At 44.4% G+C, this 26,225-nt stretch overlaps 1 protein-coding gene across 5 annotated transcripts in view; it reads left to right on the plus strand.

The window, feature by feature from the left end:
* The window catches only part of LOC147424228 (protein ZINC INDUCED FACILITATOR-LIKE 1-like), an 88,874-nt gene extending 75,323 nt beyond the window's left edge, over positions 1-13,551 (plus strand). For 3 of the 5 annotated variants that reach the window (XM_086500952.1, XM_086500950.1, XM_086500953.1), the window contains 4 exons: positions 10,377-10,421; positions 11,196-11,284; positions 12,807-12,850; positions 13,135-13,551. In XM_086500952.1, the coding sequence (XP_086357078.1) occupies positions 10,377-10,421; positions 11,196-11,284; positions 12,807-12,850; positions 13,135-13,250 (294 nt within the window). In that variant the 3' untranslated portion in view covers positions 13,251-13,551. Of the gene's footprint in view, positions 1-10,041; positions 10,084-10,376; positions 10,422-11,195; positions 11,285-12,806; positions 12,851-13,134 lie in introns of those variants that run through there. The other 2 variants (XR_015186526.1, XM_086500951.1) reach the window with 2 other exon arrangements.
* The last annotated feature ends 12,674 nt before the right edge of the window (positions 13,552-26,225 follow it).

A 26,225-nucleotide genomic window follows, 5' to 3' on the forward strand; every position in this document is an offset into this window, starting at 1 on the left:
GTTTAAGAAAGGTCGCTAAATGCTATCCCTTTGTCTGGATGTCGTGATCTTCGTCGTGTGTCGATGGTTTCTTCATCGTTTTCATGTTAAAGGTGATTTTCTTTATTCAGGCTGCGAGTCCGTTTTGACAAAGATGCAATCTCCATGGCGAATGGGGTACAATGTAGTGCATCACAAGTGATTGATGCCTGTGTAGGCATAACATACGTATCATGGGTGCACACACTCACAGCCCGTGAAGAATGTCTTACCGTCATGATGACAATAGTGTCTAATCCTCTCACAAGGATGGGCATACGTGCAAAAATCATACAAATCAATTGTGATGTCGTAGTGGTGCTCTAGTTTTACATACATAGCTCGGTTTGGTGCCTTTCCAAAAGTGGTGTGATAATTTTGTAGCTTTGGAGGAGCGTGAAGCTCGTGGGACAAGGCCGAGATGGAGGTTATGGTAAGGGCTTGACGTTGTGAGAACGATTTCTAGGCTGGCATGAGAGATTTAATCTCCAAACAGTTATGAAAACTTGGTGGGAATGGGCCTTAATCTCCAAACAGTTTTGAAAGCTTGGTGGGAATGGGCCTTAAAATTAGCTTAATGCAAAATAAAGGTCGAACAATCACCTGCAGATGCCGACAAGGGATGGTGACAACAGGGTGACTAGGGAGGTGGGGTCGGGCGGTGACGCGGCTTGTAGGTGATGACGAGCTGACTGTAGAAAGTAAGCCCCAGGGCGAATACGAGCCAAAGTAATGGATGAAAGCTTTGACGAGATGTTTGCAGTAAATAAGGCCGAGGGTCGTCACAACCCCGTCTGTGTGTACAGTGTGTGTGTGTGTGTGTGTGTGGGGCTCAAGAAGCTGAGAGGCAAAAACACTTGCAGAAGAAGGTCTAATTTTAGGTGATGCAGTTGGATTGATAGGTGTGGATGAGTCAGGGCAACGCTAACTTCAGGTGATGGGGAGGCTATCGAGTTGTTGAAGTTGAGGGCATATAGCGACAGCATGAGCGATGTATGTAGGTTAATGACGAGGATGGAGGTACGTGCAAGTCGGAGCAGGTACGGGCAGTGGAGGCTGTCACGAGGACGTGGCAACTGCTAACCTTAGTTGTTGGTTTCTTCTCAATGATTTTTGTTTAATTTTTGAGACCCTCTTTTTGAAGTTGTATGGGCAATGGTCGGACATTGTATGGCCAATGTGAACGGTAGTTTCACCCGCAGACGGGAAGTTGGTCGGCACTGGAACTCGTAAAGTAAAAGGATGTCTAGGCTCTATTCAAGATCATGTAGGTCCCCCTGTCGCACTTAGCAAGTTGGTGGATACTAGGAAGTGAACTCAATAAAGGCATAAAGTCAAGGTGGGATCACCAATAGAAAGTATCTGACAGTTGGGTCACATTGCGCTTTTAAATGTGGTCCCAATGAGGATAGATGGTCAGATGACCAGTGGGAGCCCAACGGAAGCATCTCCTAAAAATTAGGGAATTTCTATTTTGGGCCGTGAAATGTGTTCGCGTCATTACCTCCAGTATGACAAGGGGAAAATTTTATTACTTTGCTGCAAAGTCAACTGATGCACCAGTTGAGAGATTTTTAAGCAGGAAGCCCAATGCGGGGAAATTACATGCATGAGTGCAAGTGGCACTTTTTGGTCAATTTACCAAGTTTGGGAGAACAGAACTCGTAACTGACTTTTTGGAGCAATTTTGGAGGCTGTTAATTGTGATTTTCAGCCATTTCTCTCCATTTTTGAGCTTCCCATGACTTTACCTAGGACCAAGGAGTTCATTTTCAGCATTGGAAGGCATCAGATGCGTGTTTACAGGGTTGTTTTGCTGCGTTTTCAGCGATACGTAGGTTTTGGCAGCCATGGAAATCTTCCCCTTTTGCATCTATTTGTTCACAAATGCATTACAGGTCAAGGGCAGAAGAGGGGGCACTCGATTTATGCTGGGGGGATACTTCATTGAAAACCTATCACAGGTTAAGAGCTATGGAGTGCTTTCTTTCCCTCTCACGTACAGTGTGATGCTAGGAGTGATGCCCTACACACTGCTCTCTCTCCCCCCTACACACTACACACTGCTCTCTCTCTCCCCTACGTGTAGTTATGTGATGCCCCACAAGAGGGCTCTTCATTTGACTGACGTACAGTTGTGTGGTTTCATGCTTTTGTGCTGAGGCAAGAGCCTCCTTGAGCAGGAACAGGGGTAGCTAACTACTACTCCAAAGTAGGCACTTGTGAGGGTCATAAGGTCACCTTACAAGTGTGTTTTCAGCGCTATGTATGCGCTGTAAATTGACTGTTTTTCAGCCATATGGACGCCAGAACCATTGGGAATCATGCCCCACTGGCAGAGGACAGTTAGGGGACTGTTTGGGGCTGAAAACAGGGCAAAAACCAGTAAATACAGCGAGCTGAATTTACTGTTTTTGGGTTGGAATCAGAGGGTTTACGCCAGTGCAAGTGAGATCCAGCAGGGGAATTGATTTTGCGCAAGTTTTGGGGTTGTTATGTTGCCGAAATTTGTTCAAATCAGGTAGTATCTAGTGTGATACAGGTAAAGGATTCCCAGGACCTTACTTTGTAATTTTCCCTCTCAAAGAATAAAGAAATACCGAAAGGGGCGCCAATTTTGGGGCCTACAGGTTGTCGGCGTCTGCTCGGAGCATTCTAGCTTCCGAGCCGTGTGTGTACTTAAGTGTTAATTCTTGTCGTAGGTTCCCTTTGCAAAGTGCTCTGTGTGTGTGTGTAAAGTAAAGAATTTCGGGTGAAAGCCAACGCCTACCGCCCTACGGGCCGGTTTCAGAGGCCGAGTTGCAGTTGGAGCTGATCAAAAGCACAGAATAGCAAGGTGGTACTGCGAGTATATGGCAAATCGGTAGTAGCAGAGGGAGGTAGTGGGCAAATTGGGGATATCCTGTGAGAGCTCGTCCCCCTGATGTAGACAACGTGTGTGCAACCCTCCTTGAGACTCTATATGAAAACCTATGGGACAGGGTGAAGATGTTTGTTGGAGGCGTCCTGCTATGGCTTGCAAAGCTGCACCCCTTCGTCAGGTACTCAAAAACGAGGTGATGGCAAAGGGAATCACTTGCCGATGATGCGAAAAAGACTCTGCGCTCAAATTGACAAACTCCTTTTGTTTTATTTAGGAGTGGCTCCCACTAAAAAGTAGCACACACACTATGTTCTTTTTCTGTCATACACACATACACACACATGAAAGTCCACTAGTGACTTAACCTTTGATAATGCAAAAGGTCTCAAAATTATACACTGTGAGCATACACACTTGAGAGCACTGAAAGTGAGTTCTCAAATTTGCAATAGAACCAAGTTAAAAGGCACATAAATTACGTAGAAATAATATAATTAGTGATACTAATGACATGCCAATTACGATGCAGCTATGAACAACCGTTATCTTCTCTTTTTTAATCAATTAGCATGGGTAGTGGCACTGATAGTACATATCCCATTACTAAAGGACTTGAAAAAAAAGGTTAACGATGTAATGGACACGATGATTAATATGCAATGTAAAGGGGTATTGAATTAGCAATGGCTAAGGGAGAGAGGGCCAGTGTAATCTAGCATAGTGAGGATGCTTAGCATCTAAAATAGATTGGGAGATGCTAATCTAAGCACGGCTTTGATACCAGTCGTACGGTTAAGGTGAGTGGATTAGTGTGCCATTCATGTTAAGGGCATGCTTTGGATAGGTTAATGTAGAGCTTGCTAGAGAGAGACTATTGTAGAATACAATAGGGTATATTGCAAATGATAAAACTTACAAATATTCAATAGAATGTGCCTCTATATAGGCTTTTACAAATAGGCAGCCTTTTGACACATGAGCACAAAAGGTGGCTGTCAATGCACAAACACAAGTGGCTTTCTCTTTACACAAAGATTGCAAGAGGCTTTTCACATGGCTTGACACACAAAGCTTTTCTAGGTGGAAGAGACTGTTCACATAAGAGATGCAACAAAACCTCGTATCCTAACATGTATCAGTTTGGTCTCATAGGTCATTTAGGCCTTTTGAAGATGTTTAATATAACATTTCATCTCTCTCTCTCTCTCTCTCTCTCTCTCTCTCTCTCTCTCTCTCTCTCTCTCTCTCTCTCTCTCTCTCTCTCTCTCTATGCTTCCGCATCGTCGACTTTGACATGGTCTAAGAACGCTCGGCTCCGTGATCACAAGGAGGGAGAAAGTGGCACCGACGAGAAGTGAAGATCCTTGGCGTTTCGACCTAGCTCAATCTGCGTTTTAAAACGTAGTCAAGAGAAGTCGCACCAGCAACGTTCTTTTTTGAAGAGCAAGTAGCTTCCAATGTTTTTTGCTTGGCGTTATAAAATGCTACTATATGTGGCGATTTTTTTGGCAAGCAAAAGCTATAGGGCAATTTAGCGACAGTGTTTTGAGACGCTATAGGCAGGAAGTATTGGCAACTCCTTTGGCGTCCGGATTTGCAGCGTTTGAGAATGCTAGCAAAAAGGTGTAATGGGCATGAAAGGAGAAGAGTAATGCAGTGTTCTAGTCTCTACCCAACCATGCTATCTTATAGCCTCCCCCTAGCGTACACACTGTCCGGCCGTGCCGGTGGCCTTGCCCGTAGGACTTGTGTCCTTACATTACCCCCTCCCTTGGAGAATCAATTTCGTTCTCGAAAACAAACGTAGGAAAACGTTTCTTAAGTGTGGAGACATTCTCCCATGTAGAACCTTCTTCAAGTCTATCTAACCGTTTTACCAACACCTGTCGTTTGACATGATGGTCTAGTACGAAGTTCATGAGAATCCAAAATCTTTTCAGGTTCATGAGGTGAGGGATGCTTGGCGGTTCTATAATGTCAACTAGCACACTTGTGTCAATGACATTATCATTTTGTCCTAGCTGTTTTCTTAAATGGCTAACATGAAAAATAGGATCCGAGCTATATCGGGAAAGGGAAAAAGCAGGTTGCATGTGCATGCGATGCACATCTCCTCTCCCACGATCTGCAGGCAACAGGCGGGGAAGATGACGGCCCACAATGCAGCAAAAGGGAAGACAAGAGGAGAGATTGCTGGCTCTCGCGAGAGTAGGGGGGCTCAAACTGGCTGATAGTTACATGCGCGGACACAGCATTTGCACGCTGTGCTCCCAGTTAGAGGGTCGTTCACTTTCGCATTTGCTGATGAGCTGTTCGGCGGTAGATGAAGCGAGGGGGCGCTGGCTAAACCGATTCAACTCCACCTTCAACGTAATCGACCCTTCGTTGGAACCTGAAGAAAGGACCGTTATCCTCCTTGGTGAGGAGGCTCACGGGAAGCGGATGCCCTTCTGGGTACGCCGTGATCCGCACTCGAGGGACGGAACCGCGGGGCACGTGCCTGTGGCGAAGTTCCTCAGTGAAGTTGTACCCCGGTATTTGGGTGCTCTGCATAGGCGGATGGGGAGATAATGCTCCCCTTCCTATGCTGTTATTTTGAATCCGATCCATTCCGGGGGAAATGACGTAATTCTCCCCAAGCGAAGTCATATGAGCTACAAGAGCGCCCAAGTGCCATTCCCCCCCGGAGGGGGGTCAACTTCACCTAAAAGGGGTTGGGATGTGCAAACAGGAGACACCACCAACCTCAACGGACGCCACCTGTGAGCCTACGCCCTTCCAAGCGGGTATGGCATTTCCTAGGGGAAAACCGTCGGGTTTCAAAGGCAGTTTAGTGAGATGAGCGATAAGTTACCTGGAGGAGGCAACTCCAAAGGGAAGATCGAAGCAAGTCCCGCAGTACCTGGGCCTCTGAATAGAGGTACTTGGTCGCTGGTAACCCAAATCCAAGTGGCGAAGTGGTCTCTCAAGAGATTAGTCATGGCCCTAAGAGTGTAGATAATTCTGAACTCTCGTAGTCTAGAGGAAACTAGTGACAAAAGCGTCTGCCTTCGGTTTTTGGGTGCATAGTCCTGGTCGTTCTTTTTGTATATTTTTTTGGTGTATGAGGAGAGCGACCGGGCGTGCCCTACCCGACTCTGAAAAAAAAAAACAAAAAACAGGCACAACGTTCTGTGTGCAACACGAGAGAACAGACAGCGAGCAGCAACAGCCGCCCATGTCCGCCATCCAAGGCAGCGTCTTTTGCTTTCAAGGCAAACTTGACCGGTAACTCTATGGCACCGAGGCTCTGTTGGCTGAACGCGTAGGAAGGCCCTCTAAACCCTTACATGGAGGGGGGTTGAACCCACCCCATGAGAGTAAGAGGCCAACACCCTACCATCCAAGCTATTGAGACTTGTTGTATATAACAAGGATAGATAGCATACTTGAGTTGACAAAGAAAGGTAGAAGGAAAGGAAAGCTAGAAACTTCAAGGAAGTAGTTTCATTCTTCCTTTTCACTCCTTAGAGAAAGACAAGTTTTCTTCTAAAATTCCTTTTTCTTCAAGAAAAAATCTTCACAAGTGAACAAAAGCCTGCACAAAAACGACGAGTTTTTGTGAAGAATCAACAAAGGTGTGCTTACGAAGAACAAGACGCGAAGCGCTACAAATTCCGCAAGGCGCAAATCACATGCAACGCAAAAGTCGCTGAGCATAAAAAACACACTGTCCGGCCGTGCCGGTGGCGTTGCCCGTAGGATGCGTGTCCTTACAAGGCAACGATGGCTTCCTTGAGCGTTCTAAAGCACTAATCCATCAAAGTCTGTGGAAGCAGCTCTTGCGGCAGGCAGTGGTGGGCTTCCCCTCAATGTATAGAGACGCCTTGGCTAGGAGATTGGAGTGCAAAGAGATGGTCCACGGCTTGCCAAGGCTAGAACCACAAGGTGGTACCCCATTGCTTAAGTACCAACGACCAACACTAACTGTCGGCCATGGGAAGTGGATCAACCAACACAGTCAGCGGCCTATGCACGAGCGAAGTTCTCAAGGAAGCTGTCAATCTATTTGGATCTGGATTCTGAAGCCAAAGACAAATGCATGAGTTCTCTAGAGGACAGAGGCAAAGGCACGCTTGATGAGGACGATGTAGGAACTCACAAGAGGACAAAGGCAAAGGCAAAGGCAAGCTAGACAGAGATAATGGCGATAAGGACTCGGTGGGTGCACTATGTAATCATGTTAATGTATAACGTGAGTTCGATAGGAGGGGTCTTAAAATGCAAAAATTTTAGACAATTTAACAGAGATATTTAAAAATAAGGGGTTTTTATATTCAATGCTGAAAAATTTCCCTAAAATAAAGGATCACTTTATTCATTCAAACGTGTTAAAAGAGGGGGTTTTTAGATACCACATGAACGCACGTTATATAACGGGGTATTGAACGGTGAACCCCCAGAGGATAAGGATTTGACAGAGGAGATCGGCATGGCACCTGTGGTGGCGGCCACAATGGTCACGACGCCAGATTTATAGTGAGGTGGCGGTTGTCGCAAATAGATTTAGCTAGGGTGAGGCTGAGAGGGCAAACAATGCTCTTTGCAAATGATTTGGACCCATGTGTTGGAGTTCAATTTATCAGTGTTTCAACCCGTTGGTCGGAGTTCAAGGCACATGCATTTGACAAGGAATCAACGCGACGTATAAAAGCACTATGGATGAGTGCATTAATTAATTGGTGTCGGATTATGGACAGGATGTGTTTCAAAGTTCATTGTTTAGGAATGTTTGGATGTGATGTGTTCATAGTTCACGAATGGGGATTCTTGGAGGTAGTGTGGTCTACAGTTCAATTTTTCTAGGAGGCAAACGGTGCTCAAGATGTCATTCTTCTAAGGTAAAAAGTTGGAGGTTGCATAACCAAGGTGTTTCCAATGGAAAGGATCCTTTGCTGGGGTGTCCATGGTAGCTTCTTCATCAACTTGGTTTTCCTACATATGTCCACTATGAGCTGCAGAGAGGGTGTTAAAGTTATAACATCTCAAGTGAATGGCCCAATGTCATCTCAATATTTATTTTGGATTTAGGTATTTATTTGTCAAAGTATTGGGTAGGGCAATTTATTAAGGGGGGTACTCAAGGCCCCCCAAGCTAGTATTATATAAGAAACACCTTTCCCCCATTGTATAATCACTAATTCATTACCCAATTGGTTGGTTTAGCAGTACATCTCTCTCTCTCTCTCTCTCTCTCTCTCTCTCTCTCTCTCTCTCTCTCTCTCCTGACCATGGAGGAGATTGATGAGATTCGCAAGCGACCGATGCTGGATCTCTTGTGATCTAGCTGGGATTGCTTAGTTCACACCTAGCAGTTTAGGATTCCATAGTATTTTATTTTGTCATTCTGTCATTTTGTTATCTTGTTACTCTGACTTTGTATCACATCCACCACATTGTAACTTTCTGGTCTCATAGGTCACTTTGGCTTTTGAAGACGTTAATATAACATTTCATTTCATTTTTTCTCTCTTTCAATACTCACTCGATGCACCCTCTCTGACTCTTACAGAGTCCGAGATCACTAGGCTCATCTGCCAGGACCTGACTAAGCTAGACACCAGGAGGACATGGATACAGCCAACACAAGAGTTCGGCATGAAGATGTCTTTCTACAAAGAGCATCTTTTCCAGCTTACAGAGTACGGTTTTGTGACGAGGCCCATATACATGGACACTCACTTGTCTCATGGGATATGATGTGCTATTGGCCAGATACGCACATCTGCACACAAGCTGCGGATCGAGACTGGGAGATACAATGGAGTACTAGCAGAGGCCAGGACATGCTCCCTGTGTGACATGGAGCCTTAGTCAGAGTTGCACTACACATGCCACTGCCCCGTCTACTACGAGATACGAGGCCGCTTCCACTGCTTGTTCAGAGATGGCTTTGGACCACTCTTCAAAGTCATGAGGTACGAGGATCAAAGATGCTTGGGTTTCTTTCTGCTCGAACTGCGAAGACACAGAGAGAGCCTGATGAGAGGAGAGGCTAGCCAGTCTCAAAGACACATCACAGACTTCACTGGACACCTGGAGGAGTTACTACCACAGCAGAGCTTGTCGCCTCACACGAGAGGCACATTGATCGACCGAGCGACCGAGTTGGGGAGATCTAGACGCCCACGACTGCGGAGGACTACACAGCATCGACGGAGGCTACATCAGAGGATTCGGATCACTTTCGCTCGACATGCACGACGCTCGATCAGACTGCTGACCATGGAGGAGATTGATGAGATCCGTCAGCAACCGATGCTGGATCTCTTGTGATTTCGCTATCCTAGCTAGTTGTTTAGTTCACACCTACCAGTTTAGGATTCCATAGTATTTTTATTTTGTTACTCTGACTTTGTATCAAATCCACCACATTGTAACGTTCTGGTCTCATAGGTCACTTTGGCCTTTTGAAGACATTAATATAACATTCCATTTCATCTCTCTCTGTCTCTGTCTCTCTCTCTCTCTCTCAACTCTCCTCGTCGGATAGATCTTTAAGGTCTCTTGGGATAGTTTCCTACGACGTTAAAATACTCTTCTTCTTCTTCTTCTTCTCTCTCTCTCTCTCTCTCTCTCTCTCTCTCTCTCTCTCTCTCCCTCCATAGTATTTTATTGTGACATTTGTCATTTCATTTTTGTCATCTTGTTACTTTGACTTTGTATCAGATCCACCACATTGTAACTTTCTGGTCTCATACGTCACTTTGGCCTTTTGAAGACGTCAATATAACATTTCATTTCATTTCTCTCTCTCTCTCTCTCTCTCTCTCTCTCTCTCTCTCTCTCTCTCTCTCTCTCTCTCTCTGTGGTGTTTTCTCCCGTGTGCTCCACGCTTCCGCATCGTCGACTTTGACACCAATTGTGTTTCATTTCTTGCTATCGCCTTAACGCATAATTTTCCTAGTTGTAGTAGGTGCTTTGCCACGGAATTAATCCTTGAAAATCAAGGTTCCCTTGGTTGTCTTGTTTCAAATCCACTAAAGGAAGAATGGTTAGCAAACCATGTTGTTACAAGAAATACCCTTGCTATCTTTACTATGCAATGCTTAGGGCCAGATACGTACATTGTTTTACCTAAATGATACGAGTATAGCTGAATATGAACCACACAATTTCAGGTCTGATTTATACAAAGTGCATCTTGTGGACTTAATCTGAAGGTCAGCTTTGTCTTTTAACACGTTCTTTTCCATTTTTTCAAAGAGGAAACAAACCTTGTAGATTAAGATGCTGCATATGGAGTTGCATACCTAGGTGTTGGTATGGTTGACCATACAAGCAAGATCAGTGGTTTTTGTATAAGCCAAAAAGTAGTGACATGGAATATTAGATGACTTCAATTGGAATGCGTTCTAAGTGATGCCACTTGAAGACCTTATTGAATTCTACATATTATGTATGCTCAAAGCAGTGACCATAATTTCTTTCTCTCTGATTATTCTACTTTGTGCAGGCAAGCGTGGTTGTAGGATCATCTATACTCATCAACAATTCTGTTGTATGTATCGTTTATGGTCTTCCTTGTATCTAGCATTTGTGTGGCACAAAACTGTAGCTCGCAGTGTCTTTTTGATCTTTTCTTTTGCTATTTGTAATAATTGAAAGAATTGGGCAAACATTACACCAGTCTGCGAGAATTGGGCTAGCCTTTCAGGAATAAATTCCTCTGCATGCTGCTCTAAGTCTTGTATCTGTGCCTGTAAATTGGAGCCAATACAAAGAAATTTTATAGAATTCTTTGCATGATGATATTAGCCAAAGAGGAGCACCTTTTGATGCCATTGAGGAGGTTGCTATGCCCTTGCTGTCATTGTAGAAATGTTGGGTTATTTATCAACGAGTATGGCACTTTCGACTAGAGGGTGAGTAATTTAGATTTGAGGAGAGGATGCCAAAAGTTAGATGCAAGAACATTCACCACCAGACCAGAAAGCCAAAAAGCTGCCCACAAGAAGCCATATGAGGGGTCAGACATTAGGTTGAAGTAGATGGTGAGACTGTGAGACTAGCCCTTGTGTTGTCGGTTTTACCTTGTGCCTTAATACGAACAGCAAGAATGGAAAATGGGCCATTATATCCTCTCACCCCCATCCAGGTATAATTATAGATTTACAATATAGCGCAATTGGTGCGCTCTCTCTTTTTGTAGCATTGATTCTAGTTGTTTTTGTTTTTGTTTGCCTTAACATTTGACCCTTCATAGCATCATGTCAAACTTTGTGCTATGTACAAACCATCGTGATTCGATTGTGATTGTTTGAAACCAAACCAGATTGCTGCACAGCGTGGAGTTGCCAATGGAGTCTCAACAAGCATCATGTCACTTTTTAAGGCTATCGGACCAGCAACAGCAGGATTGATGTGAGTAAACTTGTTCTCTTTGTTTTACACGTCTTGAGGTCCTTGTCACTTAGCAAATGGAGATGTGTTTAAATGCAAGGGGGTATCTTAGGCAAATGTAATACTTCTCTGCTCATATAATTTATTCTTTCATTGCTTTTCAACACGGAAGCTGTCTAGCTGCTGTTAGGTTGTTGAACATTTACAGCTTCTTTATCTTGAAGCCGTATTATAATCATGGCTGTTCTCCTTCAATTTAAGCGAAGTGAAGAGAAGGCATGTGAGAGCTTAGGGAAATGTGACAAAAAAGCAGTCATACAAAAATGCTGCCTAAGGGAGAGGTTGTTTTAAGGTTCAATTCAAGACATCTGATCAAGCTAGTCAAGCTCTTGTACAAAATCCCTTGAACTTGGACAAATCTTTTGGTTATTCTTCACATCTCTCATGAAGAATCCTTCTCGATTGATCTCTCATTTTATGATACAATCTAGAAGATTCTTCAGAGCCTTTTTTTTGTTGGGCTTCTTGGACTTTGTTTTGTTTATGGTAGAGCAACTGGATGTACACAGCGGGTGGAGCGTCCAGAGCAGACGTCGAGGAGGGAGAGTAGACCCCACAAGAGTCTAGAGATACACGAAGATCAGTCGTAGAGAGAGTTTGAAAGAGAGAAGCAAAGAAAAGGAGGCTTAGGCGACAGGCTCCTTGGGTGATGCAGCTTCACACGCATAGAGATTCTTCTATTCAGGATCCACCTTGAGATCTTCGTCAATAGCCATACCATCAGTTTCAACCATAGTTACAGGGAATGGCCATTTTCAGGTCTCCGTTCCCTGCTCCCATTCCAACCTGCCGTTATGAATCCCCATTCCATGTTTCAGACGTGAGTATCGTAACAAGGAATGTCATTTCATGCCGGTTGCCATTCCCCGGGTGGTTTCACCAGGTCTTGCTAAGGTTCCAAAGGATATTCTTTTAGCTCAGACAGAGGTGAGATTCTTCTTGTTCTATTAATGACAAAATGTGAGGAAAATTCTCCCCCTCTTGGATCATAGAAATGTATATGTTAGGAGATTTGAGAATTTGAAGACCAAGAAATAGCCTTGTTGTATTATATTGCACATTATTTGAGATCAACATTTTTGTATGTTTATCTATCTTGGGCACTCTTGCCTCAAATGAAATATTTTTGGTGAACACGGGGGTGAGAGAAAGGGTGCTAGAATTGCATGATTTCATATGACGACTCAAAACAAAAATATTATATGATTCCATATCATGTTGGCATTTTAAAACAAAAAGTGGAAAAGGAAGTCTTGAGACCCTAGATAAAAAAAGACATTTTAAAGCAAAGTGTTGAGAAGGAAGTCATACGGCCCTTAAGGCTTAAATGAAGGGAACCATTCACAAACTAAAGAAAAACATTCAAAAATTTATACCTCTTTCTTCTCCTTTAAGGCATGTTTTAACATGCCTAAAAAAAAAAACCTACTTCTTTGGTGAGCAGATTTTGGTGTCTTCGATTAATATTGGGTTTTGTGGACAGATTTTCATTGGGTCAGGCAAGGATTGACGCGGCTTTTCTTCCAGGTTGGCCATTTATTTACCTCCTCTTTTATCGTGTAAATGTGTGTGTGTGTGTGAGAGAGAGAGAGAGAGAGAGAGAGAGAGAGAGAGAGAGAGAGAGAGAGAGAGAGAGAGAGAGATTTTTAACGTCTATGTGAGGCCGAAGTTGGCCAATGAGACAAATCAAGTATACATGTGTGTATGTCTTCTGTCTATCGGAAAAGACAAAATAGTTCAGACTGGTACAAATAAAAGAGAGAAGGACGTCTGGTGGGTGATTCTTACAATGTGACCATGGCATTTATCAGGCATGTGGATGGTGTTTGCGTTGCTGTCTCTATTTGCGCTTGTTGCGGTTATACCTTTATTCGGACCATTTCTACCAAAGTCTCTTGACAATCCATTGCCTGAAGAGGGTTTGTAAGTCATAGCCAACCATTAGCTTCTTGCTTCTTTTTAGGAAAGAACCAATCAGCCCAAAAATCAAAAAGCCTGTTTTGTTATGACCCAAGAGGACACAAATCAGCCCATTTGCCAGATGGTGGGAAAAGTTGCCTCTCTGGCTTTTGCCTTTTTTGATTAGTTTATTCTTTATACAAATCTTCAGCCATAAGCCGTTGCACCCGGAGTTGAAATCACCAATATTTGACCTCATGGGTTGTAACTCTCCCTATTGACTTTATATATGTATATATGTTTCTGCATAAAAATAAATGTTCTTATCAGTGTGGTTTGAATTCAACCCCTGGCCATTGGCAGCTATGTGGTGCTCCCCCCCCCCCACTTTTCTTTTTCCCATTGATATGTCTGATTGACTGTTTCCATTCATCGAGCGATCCTTGTTTTGAGCGAAGCATGGCATTACTTACCACCAGTGGCTGTGGGAAAAATTATTTCTTTAGCCATATAATAAAAACCTGTCTCCATTTTTGAGGAGGAAATTTCAGAAATTTGAGCTGTCTGTCACTTTTCTACTTTATTTTAAATTTTCCTCATATTTCTTGCTCCGAATCAACATGTTATTGAATTTTTCAAGTGGCACGACAGTAAGCTGAGAAACTTTTAATTACAACCATTTTGTGTACGTGTAAGCAAAAAGATAAGAACTTAGAAAAAAACTACACATAGTAACAAAACGTCTGAAATAAGATTTCAAACCATTTGTTGGCCTAAGGCGTTTTTGTAATATAAGGCCTCACAACCCTCCACGTAACCTCATAACCAACCGTCAGATTTACGAGTTCTGCCAACGGCTGGGATCTGATGTGCACAGCAACTACATCTTAGACTCGTGCCCAGAAAAAATAAAATAAAATCAAGCTGCATGTGGGCTTTACCACGTTGTAGACATAGTCCTGGTCGTTCTTCTTGTCCACTTTTAAGGGGAGCGGCCGGGCTTGCCCTGCCCGACTCCGAAAACAAAACAAAGCTTTACCACGTTGTAGACATGTTGGCTTTTTGACTACGCCTTTTGTACGTAGCATTTGGCAACATTATCTCTATCGAAGGACATGCCCATTGCCCAGGCGCCAGTAGAGCACGTAGAGCCCTACCACGTGGCACGAGCTGCGAGCTGAAGGCTTAAATCCAAGGCTAACCTGGCAAAGCGTAAAAGCAGGCTCCAGCTCAGCATACAGAAGCAGCTTCGGTCCGGACTCCCACCTCGCTCATGCAGTGAGCACATGACGAACTCTCAGCCGGCTGACAATATCAGCACAGGGGCGTGCAGTCTGCGTGTCAACACCTAATTGCACGTGTCAGCTTTTTTCAGCGGCCAAATAAAGCACCTGTGTACCGGTCCTCCCCAGCCAACCAGCAATGGTCCATCGTGTTCTGCAACGAGCGATGCAGAGTATGTAAGAGGGTTTGCCAGGGTAAACGATGGAATGTTGAGATGGAGCAGGCCAGTCCCTGGCGGAATTGGGAGCTGCAGCCGACGGATGGCACCCAGCTCAGCATACGGAAGGAAAAAACACCGTCGACGGCTTGCTTTTCACCAGCACCCGCCACCTCAGTAGGCGGAATTTCTGCCACCTCAGCATCCGGAAAGTCCTTCAATGAGCTGCAATCAACTGCAGCAAGTTAGCACAGGGAAAGTGATGAGGTGTTGCCTCCTCAGCATGCGTAATGCAGATTCTCCAGCACTGCGCAATCATGTGAACAATACGACTGATCAGAGACGTCTGCGCGACTGAGTGCACCTAATCCTCCTCCCTTAACAAATCGTGTTGCCTCTGTTTGCCCCCCTCCCCTGGACCTTTGACGATCGTGAATGGACTGATCCCCAATGGCTCCCGGCCTCTACTGGTCGCCAAGGGGTCGCAGGTATTATGAGGAATGGACACGTAAGTGTCCATTCCCTACTCCATCTACCGTTGTAGAATAGTCAAAGCAAGGTCTTTTGTACTTCGCCTATTTCTTTTGATTTGCTTTTAGAGGCTTGAATTGGCGGAGATGTGGGGGGCGTTTCGACATTTCAAGAGAGGTGGGTAGCAGAGGGTGAGGGAGATGGGCCCTTTTCAGCTGCAATGGCCAATATATGTTGTAGCTTTTGCAAGGCCAAACACTGCCCACGTCCAACTTAGAACATGTCTACATTGCGCGAGGCAACCTTGCAGAACCAATATTAGTGTTACTGTGATAATCCTTGAAAGAGCGATTCCCCTATGCCTGGCTCTAACCAGACACAATCTATTTGTACTTCCATACTTATTATCTATGTTTATATATTTATTCTATAATGGCAAAGTGACTCCACTTCACACGTGTCACAAAGCTAAGTGCAAGCATAGATCCAATTCAAAATGAGTTCGAGGTTGGGAGAGCCACAACACTAAAGGGCACGGGTAGAAAGAGATGGGATCGGCGGTGCAGGTTGAAAGGGGGGATCTCGAGGAGGATTGAGGGTGGTAGAAAATAGACGCCCATCGTGGGCACGGAGACTCGAACCCTCGCCACCACCATGAGAGCCCAATGTACTAACCGCTACGCCCGCGACGGGGAAGTTGACATATGGGCAAACCATATAATGATAAATAAACTTGGACAGGCCCCCCTACTTGTCCAAGTTTACTTTTTCGTGTCCTAGTTTACCCCGGCATCCTACGGCTGCGCGCGTCTCGATCTTCGTGTCCTAGCTTCGTTGCCGTGGATCCCACCACTTGGGCTTCATTAAATGGCCCGTGTCCTTTAGTGCTGAGGTTGAGAGAGAAATGAAATAAAATGAAATGTTATATTAACGTCTTAAAGGCCATAGTGACCTATGAGACCAGAGAGTTACAAGGTGGTGGATCTGATACAAAGTAGAGTAACAAAATAACAACAGTACAAACCAAAGATATATATATATACTATGGAATCCTAGATTGGTCGATGTGAACTAAGCAAAAACTAAGCAAAAATGGGTGGCTTGCTGGGATAGCTGAATCACAGGAGATCTAGCATCGGTCGTTGGCGGATCTCATCAATCTCCTCCATGGTTAGTAGTCTGACCGGGCGGCGTCGTGCGTGCCTGGCCAACGTGCTCTGAATCTTCTGACGTAGCCTCCGTCGATGCTGTGTAGTCCTCCGCATTCGTGGTTGCCTGGATTTCCCAGTTCAATCGCTCGGTCTATCAGTGTGCCTCTGGTGTGAGACGAGGGGGAGCTCTGTTGTGGGAGTGGCTCTTGCGGCTGTCCCGTGTCTGCTCTGAAGAAGACTGTGATCCGTCTTTGAGACTGTCTAGCCTCGCCATTCATCAGGCTATCTATGTGTCTGCGCAGCTCGAGCAAGACACAAACCCAGGCATCTCTGATCTTCGTATCCCATGACTCTTGAGAGTGGTCCAAAACCCTCTCTGAACAAGCAATGGAAGCGGCCTCGTATCTCGTAGTAGACGGGGCAGCGGCATATATAATGCAGCTTTGTCTCAGGCTCCATATCACACAAGGGGCATGTCCTGGCCTCTGTTGGTACTCCGTTGTATCTCCCAGTCTCAATCCGCAACTGGTGAGAAGATGTGCGTAACTGGCCAATAGCACAGCGCATCCCATGAGACAAGTGGGTGTCCATGTATTTGGGTCTCGTCACAAAACCATCTTCCGTAAGCTGGAGAAGGTGGTTTCCGTAGAAAGCCATCTTCGTGCCCAATTGTTGTGCTGGCTGTATCCATGTCCTCCTGGTGTCTAGCTGGGTCAGGTCTTGGCGGATGAGCTTGGTGATCTCTGACTGTGTAAGAGTGAGAGATGGCGCATCCAATGAGTACTGGAATGGTGGCAGCCTGTCTATGCTGAACCCATGCGCCTAAAATCATGATGCCATCTCCCCGTAAACAGCATGTTGTATCTCCTTGTATGGCTAACTGTTGAGAGGACTCAAGTGCTATGTGAGCATATCTGTCTCTGGGAAGTTCCCATGTGCGGTTTATGAAGGAGACTGATCTAGTGAGCGCCTCCACCACTAGTGGGGGGGCCGCTATCTCTGCTCGGATAATGGCCCGTGGTACTGATGCCTTGGCTCTAATGAGCCGTGAGATCATAGAGACGAGAGGTTTCTCCATGTTCCGTCATCCATCTGTGCGACCCGGCCTCCCGTGGTGATCCAATGAAGGTCCCCATATCTCAGCTCCATAGAGCAATGCTGAAGCCACCAAAGTGTCAAAGAGCCAGAGCTTCGTCTGGGGCTCCTGAAACTGAACCTGCGAACACATCTTCTCTAATCTAACCAGTGCTGCGTGGGCTCTAGTCAGTCTGGTCTCTGCTGCTCTTCTGAGTGAGAATGCATGTCCGCTAAAAACCACTCCAAGGTAAGTGTAAGCATCTGTGTACTCCACAGTCTCCTGGCCGTATGTGAATGTAGATGCTGACCTCCTGATCCACTGTGGTATGGTATTAAACACCATAACCTTGGTTTTACCAAGGTTGACAGACAAACCACTTTGGTGGGCAAACCTATGCAAAGCATCCAATTGACGTTGCATTCCCTCCGGGATTCGGAGATCAACACTACATCATCAGCATATAACAAAAGTGGAATCCATGTCCCTGCCAACTGTGCACCTCTATCACCATCGCTCTCAATGTAGTCAGAAACCTCATCCACATACATACCGAAAAAAGTAGGAGAGAGCAGGCAACCCTGCTTCACCCCAATAGTGGAGTGAACCGGTGTAGAAAGTCCCTCAGGGGTGCGTACATACCCTACTATTGATCTGTATAATGCCATGATCCCCCAAATGAGCTCTGTGGGTACTCCCATTTCGTGTAATCTGTGCATCAATCTTGCTCTTGGTACTGTGTCAAAAGCTTTGCGGAAGTCCACAAAGCTACAATAGATCCATCTCCCATGAGATCTACCCTCCTCGATGATGGCCCTGAGTGTCAAGATATGGTCAAGAGTAGAGAAGCCTCTTCTGAACCCTGCCTGCCCGGCTGTACGCATTCCTTCCCTCTCTGTCCATCTACTCAGCTGTTGCTCAAGAATGGATGCATACAACCGTGCCAGTGTGTGTCCAATCATGATAGTGCGATAATTCCGAGGCTCCATGGGGTCTCCTAACTTGAAGATAGGTACGATCGTAGATAAGCTCCAAGTGTCCTGTAGGCCCTCACACATGGGACGGTTAAACATAACTGCTAGAAGCTCTGCTAGTAGGTCTTTGGCATGCATGAAATGCTCAGCGACTAAGCCATCATGATCATATGCTCTCCCAGTCCTCATCCTGTCAATAGCTTTCTTCACCATCTCAGCGGTGAAAAAGCACATGTATATGGGCATGGATCGGGGGGGGGGGTGGGAAGGGGCGGCTGTCCAGGTACTGTGTACAAAGATAATGCGTATTGACCCCAGGTCTCTGTGGAGGAAATAGCAGAGGGGGGGGGGGGGGGGGGGGGGGACTGCTCATGAAAGCCGCCACGCCTCACGCGAGTCCTGACTCAAGAATAGCTGGTATAGATCTTGCTCGAGTCAAGCCAAAAAAGCCCTCTTCTTCCGCCGCACCAGGCGTCGGAAGTCAATCTGTGACTGTCTGTGAGTGACGTCCCCCAAAAGCACCTCCCTCTGAAGTCTGGCTCTAGTCTGGCAGCACTCCTCTTCATACCAGCTGTTCTGAGGCATGCTCCCTGATCGGCGGCTCTGCTTAGGCTGGGTGTGTGGGTATGCCTCTGCTGCTGCATCATGTAATGTCTGTGTCAGTATAGTAGTTAGCTCCTCCAGAGGTCACTACGGGTCCTCGGTGCATAGGCGTCTGTAGATCCCGTCCATGTATACAGAATCCGTCTCTCGTGTGAAGGTGTAGCGAATAGGGGCTGCTACCCGTGGCCTGTGTGCTACACTGAACTGGAAGGAGATGGTCATCGACACGAGAGCATGATCTACTTACTGCCACCCCGACCGGTCTGGGCCCCACTGTGAGATCCTGGATACTAGAGATGAGATTCGGCTGTGCCATGACATAGTCCACTGTGCTATGACATAGTCCACTGTGCTGGCTCCATGTTTGTGTGGGAAGCATGTAAAACCTCCCGCAATAGGAAATCTCTGTAGGCCATTCAAGATGGCCAATCCATGTGCGGTGCCCATGTCTAGTAGGTGTCGCCCATACTCAATATATTCCACATCATGTGATACTCTGGACAGGCCCGTCTCTACAACATCTAGCTCTCTTAGCATCTCCTCTGAAGTATCATAAAACACTGCCTGGTGATGGGCAGTCCTAGCATTGAAGTCCTGTAGGATGATAATGTCACCATCCCTAGAGAACTCCCATATGTCATCATCCAAAATAGAGAAAGGGGACTGTCCTCTGGGTGATGCATAAACTGATGTACTCGGGGGGAAGTAGCAAATAGCAAGGTAGAGATATCTGCCTGTCTTCAATCTCACCCACATGTACCTAGCCTGCTCATCCCTGCGGGCTATATGTATCAATGGCTGCAGATCCTCTCTAAATAACACTACCACTCCCCTCGAGCCCCGTCCTCTGTGCTCCGAGCGTGTCTCCTGTCTGTAAGCTGTCTCCCACTCGTATCCATTGATGTGAGGCATGGATTGCCCAGGGGCCTGGTGTGTCTCAGAGTAAAAGGTGATGTCTCTTCCAGTAAAGCTATCCTCAAAAGCACGCACATCAAGACGCATAGATCCATTACAGATCCAAGTAGCCACTTTGAGTGTGGTCCCATAAGTCTCGCACCGTCATGTGGAGCGTCGCTTTAGTATTACCACTTTTCCATCTCGGTAAAAGGCAATCTTGCCTTTTCCCCTTGCCGCTCTAATCTCCGGCATTACTTCCTGCATATGAGCGATCTGCGAGAGGGTGAGATCATCCCCGAGAAAGATGCCAGTCTCTTTAAGAGTTGGTCTTTTCTTCAAAAAGGACTTCTTCGCTTCCATGGAGGGGAAACGGAGGATGAGTGCTCTTTCTTTTGAGGTTTCCCCACTGCTTCCATTTTTTTTTAATGTTGCCCACTCTCCATGCTGTTGTGTGTGTCGGCTCATGAACCCCCATCAAGGCTGTGAGTTCTTTTACTTCTTCGTCCACATTGCCTTTGTCTTTAAGACCACAAATTCTCACATGTAAAGCGCGCACCCGTCTTCTTTGCTCCTTTTCTAGTGTCTGATTAATGATAGTGGGTGTGGACGTGGGCGTTATCTCCTTGCCTTTTCCTTTCTTGGCCACCTTGATCCATTTCTCGGCTTCATCCGCCTTCTGTTGAGTTTTGGTAAGAACATCCACCCAAGAAGTCGTCATTTCTTTGTGTTGTTCTTCTCCCTCTTTGATGGCCCGTACTTGCTCCTTGATCGTGTTGATTTCTTCGATTACTGAGGGTTGCAGTTCGCCCTCTTCCAGTGTGTTTCTTGATCGTGCTTCGGTGAGATCTTTCTTGAGTGACACAGAGAGAGAGAGAGAGAGAGAGAGAGAGAGAGAGAGAGAGAGAGAGAGAGAGAGAGAGTACGAAGGAATTCTCCCCCAATTTCTTAGCTAGGAGCGACAAAACATAACTGCTATTGGCGAGTCTGTGTAACTGGCTCTATAGCAGCTTTGCTCCCCACTCTTTTGCACCTGGCATCAATGCTTATCCACTCCTACCCTATTTCGATGCACATGTGATTCTTGAATATTCATCTCAAGGCTCAAAAAGTCACGGTCAACTCCTACCCTGTAATTTCCTTTCCCTAGCCATGGTTGCTCACCTTCTTACAACCTTCACCCCCACTCTTCATTTGCCCATCTCACTCTGCACCCTTTGCCTGCTTATCATCAACCTCGCTATTGTCAAGTGTTAGCTCAATGCATGCGCGGGCCTTACCTTTGCTTGTAGCACTCACCTCATGGGACACCATAATTTGCATCTCTGAATAGAGAGGAGGCTCAACAAGTCAGCCTTGATGACAGAGGTTGATCCTCTCGCAGCAACATCTCTAATAGGAGTCATCCAGGTAATAGGAGTCATCTCTAATAGGTTTCTGCATTGCCTTCTCATTTCTGCTTCAAGATTTTTACCTTCTCTCACATGATGTTGTTGGGGATCTCATCCCTCAAATGTGTGGGTGTGTGTATGTGTGCTACATGCAGCATGATTTCTCTCGCACAAGCTACCGTTGGAGCTCCAACCGTCAAATGCTTCAGTTGCTAGCTCGCCAAGCCCGCTCCATCAACCTCACTATCCTCAAGAGTTAGGTCATCTGGCTCTGACTCTGGGTCATTGCTTGCACCATCCTCTAGCTCTAACTCTGGGTCATTGCCTGCACCATCCTCGAGGACCCACATACATACATACTTACATGCATACATAGATACATCTAGACATTCAAAAGCGATAATAGAGAAATGAGAGAGATATAGCGTTAGTATTTCTATGTGTATAACTCATGGGTGAGCTTGAGAAACTGTGTAAGATTGACATTTGAAACTCTTGGTAAGAGCAAGGAAGACCCACCTAACGGTCGCGCAAGCTAGTATGAATAATGTCTAGACCGCATGAGTAGCTCAAAGAAAAACCCTGAGAGAAAAAACCTTTACCCCTATTTGTGCAAATGCGCAACTTAAAATAGATTTTAATGATTTTTGGTTTATAAGAGCTTTTTTAGAGAGCCACCAAATTGCAGAAAACTTATAAAGCAAAGTGAATTTGATTAGATAGTCCAATTCAGTAACTTGTAAGTAAAGCTCCTTGTGTCTTCAACTAAAGGTGAAGTCATCTTTGAGAGTTGTTTGATCGTTGAGATAGTGATGACAATAGCCATAGATGATAGTCTTTACAATGGATTTGTTTAAGGCTTTGTCGTCCACATTTTTAAACCTTGAATTCGAGCGAATCTACATCATTTCACTCAAAGTGTAAGCATTTAATAGAAATCCATTGTGCTAAAAATCTCTATTTTGTCCTTCAATGAGGTTATGAGCTTCAAGAGAAGAAGCCTAGAGTTACCCTCGACTTGCGACTTAGTGAGAACAAGGGCTAAGGAAGAAGCCTTGAATGGAGACACTTGTCTTAAGAAATCCCGTGTGAATGTGGGCTTGGCTAAGGAGAGTGGGTCGTTGGAGCTCTGGCTAAGGGGCTTGACAAGAGTCAGCATGGAGTCATCCTCAAGTAGAGCATAAATTATTCTTCAAAGGAGTTAAGTTATGGGATGAGGTTTTTCTTTAGATGTAAGGTCCCCCAACCCACAGGTTGAGGCGACTTAATGGTTAGAACTCCTTTCCTCACTCTCATTTAGAGAAGTAAGGATACAAGCAACAGAAGTAAGGGAGTCCTCTATCCTTCACGATCATGGATGTAAGGGTCTTGCATCATAAGCTAGGGCGATAGCTTGAAGGTTATGCGGGGAGTTAACATCCTATACCGACTAGATTCAAACATCAATGTATCTAGGATGTATAGATGACATATTTTCCTGTGTTTGACATAGAGTTGAACCATAATTTTTATGTCCAAGTAACATAGCCTTTGCAAAAGTTTTCTTATGCGCGAACTCAAAACCGAAAAATCCTCCCTTTTGTCTAACCATTGGGGATAACCGTGATATATAAGAGCTACTAACCATAGCTCATTCTTTATAAACACGGAGTGCTCTCGTTAATCATGAGTTTCATTTGGCGAGAAGATGCACTACAATAACTCATCTCAAGGACTTCCTTTCAATATTGTTCAAATATTGCTTTAAATCAAACAATACCTTCCTCAAATAATTTTGACATGACTTAGGAAACACATGCTTGTCTCTCCTGACGCTCCGCATTTTATTAGGCGTGTTTGGGACATTTTAAGCTTCACTTACTAAGGTGGACTCGTGTATTAATAGTGCTAAAATCGAGAATTTGACTCACCAGGACAAGTAAAGGGACAATAGCTATATGTGGTTGAGGATGGCTAGCTACATTTATATTTACTTGTTAAGGATTCTTTGGGATAGCAAGTAAAACAACAAATATTCATGTATTCTTGTGTGGGGGTATATCTCATGCAATACATAAACAAAAAAATCAATGTGGTAATACTAGAATCGATCGAAACCACTTAGATGTTAGTCGTAAGAAAAATGGATATACCAATTAACAATTAGGAAAAGCGGTAAGAATACAATCCTAATGCATGGAGTTATGAATCTATTCGCCTGTTCTCACACCCGGTGCACATGCAACCATAAGTCGACTTTCCATGCTTCACATACCACATATATGCGATTAAGAATCACATAATTAGGAAGAGGCAATAAAATTAAGAGGAGGCATAAATGTCAACAAAATCCTATAGAAAAGAAGGATGCTCACCCCTAATTAGCTATTCATGTGTCCCTAACACACTCGTATCCATGCACACTTAGCTAGTTCTAGGTTTTGCTTATTTTGCACATGAGCTTAGGTAAGCAAAATACAAGCTTAAGCACACTTTCAATTGTAGGTTTAAACAAAAAGGAGGTTTAAATCAATGCTTAGTTACCTTGGGGTTAAGTGAGCTAAAGTTGGAACACTAGTGGAATGTGTGACCTCTTGGGATCTTTTCAAACGGTTGTGCCTCGTGTGCAACCAACAAAGCCTTCATAGCCTCGTTTCCAAGTATGCAAGGACTATACCTTGGTTGCCGCGAGGGGGGGGGGGGGGGGGGGGGGGTGTTGGGGGGGTGGTGCAGGCATTGTGTTGCAGAGGTCTTTTGCTCTCTTTTTTGTGCTCACCTTGTGCTTATTTATATAGGCTCCCATGTTTGCTATTTTTGGTGCATGCTTTGTGGCTCTTTGGTCCTCAAGCCACTATTTTTGGATGCATGCTTTTTGCACCTCTTTTTGCTCAGTCGATTTAGTCTACCCACCCTCGTTTTTGGTTGCGAATTAGTCTCCTTCTACCTTTTTCAAAAAAATTTCTCTCAAATTTTTAAGGTTCATAAAAACAAAATTAGCATCCACTTTCCTAAAAGTAGGGGTTCATGAAGCCTCCCACGTTTCCTATTGGCTATTGTGGGGAATGCAATGATTGATTTTCGTATCCATTTGGATTTGTCTGTTCAATGGGATCAAGCTCTTGGTAGTTCACCTTGCTCTCAACCATGCACTATCAAAAATCAAGGAATGTTTCGCATTTGAGTCTAAAAGTCTTAACGGTGCAAATTTTTCCAATGGGTGTGCGAAGTCTTGACAATGCATTATCATGAAGGTTTTTCGATATCTTAGGGTGTATGTTTAAAACTATCCCTCTTTGGCCCTTCTTCTTCTTCACTTGCTGTTCCAATTTTAAAATTCTTTGTACTAGATCATTAAATTTTCTAGTAGGTGTTGGCACTTCCTATTCTCTAAGCTTCTTGCTTTTGAATCCACTTAGAAACCAAGTATGCATACACTTCTTTGAGGGCGGCTCCTTCAATTTTTTGGCTAGCTCTTTAATCTTTTTCAAAACTCCTAATCGGAAGCTAAACTTTCTTGATTTTATCCGCAATTCACAAAGGATATCCTCATTCCCACAATTCTCACTTTATTCAAGTAGGAAGGCTTTCTTCAACTTCTTGTATTTCCTTAGTTTATAGGCAAAAAAATGATAGTATCATTTTCATGCACCATCCTTGACAGTTTGTGGAAAGTATTCTATCCAATCATCTTTATGTATGTCTGCTAGATCAACATATTTCTCAAACTCCTGAATGTGGATGTTTGGTCATCCCTTTGACTTCCTTTGAAATTGGAAAATGATATTTTTACATCACTGGACCTATCTCCATGCTTGACATTTGGTTAATCATATGACTCCTTTTCATGGCATTTGGGTTCACCATTGTGATTTGGCCTTCTCTGTGGGTATCTGTGTTACTTGTGATGGTTAGCGTTTGTCTCCCATATGCCATTGTAATCATCGCATAAGTCTTTGTAACTATGTCAATTTCTTTTTCCTTAGAGGCTTTGTATAAGATTCCGATCGTTGATGTTTGTGTGTTTGTGCATTGTTGGTGTTCGTACTGATTTTGGCTTTTCTATTCTAAATTGAATGACGAAAACCATTTGAGTGAGAGCATCATTTTGCTCTTTTTGAATGTTAGCATCTGGCTTGCACTGAATTACCACTATCGACACTTAGGTTTCCTTTAGTTTCTTTACCCTGATATTGTTGCTGCTCATCATTGTAATCTTGCTCTAATTTCTTTGCCACTATACTAATGTGATCTTGATTTTTGGTAAATGATGTGGGACCTCTCCATCTTCACATTGAGCATCGTACATGCATTGTGAATGGTTCAATTACTTTGAGTTCTAACTAGGAGATAGGTTATTGTCAAGAGCTTTAGCTTACCACCGTGATTGCCAAAATGGAATGATTTAGATCACTTCGATAGCTATTCCAGAGTTAAGAGTCAGAGTGTTGAATGAGTTCAAGCTTTTAGGTGACCAAATAAGAACTTTCAGATTCAGAGGACCAGATGACATAGACTTCAAATAATAGAACATATGTTTGATAATGGACAAGGAACTAGAAATAATAGATTCAAATGATAGAGAACTAACATGAAAAATTGGAAGTGTGTTCAGATTCAGATAATGCTACAAGAGTCCATAAAATAGTGCTCTAGAGTGATAGCATTATGTGTTCATAAAGCTCTGTAAGATTCCTAGAGTCTAGAGTTCCAAGAGTAACAACCCAAGAAGTACGAGAGCCACAATCCCTAAAATGGGATTAGTGGGTCCTATTTGTAGGTGTTTGCATTGGAGTTGAACTGGTTGCACCAATTACACAACATTGGGTAACTAACGGTAACTCAGTCAGGTAAGTCATCCAAGTAAAACCCCATGCAAGACATCTCTAGAAGTCGGTTTTCACTGTTTGTAATGGTAAGCAAGGGGCCTACTTATTAATGGATGAATATCAACACTTTATCCCTCTTTGAAGAGGGATACACAAGGCTCTTTAATCACTGTTTGTAATGGTAAGCAAGGGGCCTAC

This window comes from Adiantum capillus-veneris, chromosome 26 (genome assembly GCF_014529385.1).
Source record: "Adiantum capillus-veneris isolate H3 chromosome 26, ASM1452938v2, whole genome shotgun sequence".
NCBI classification, from domain to species: Eukaryota; Viridiplantae; Streptophyta; class Polypodiopsida; order Polypodiales; family Pteridaceae; genus Adiantum; species Adiantum capillus-veneris.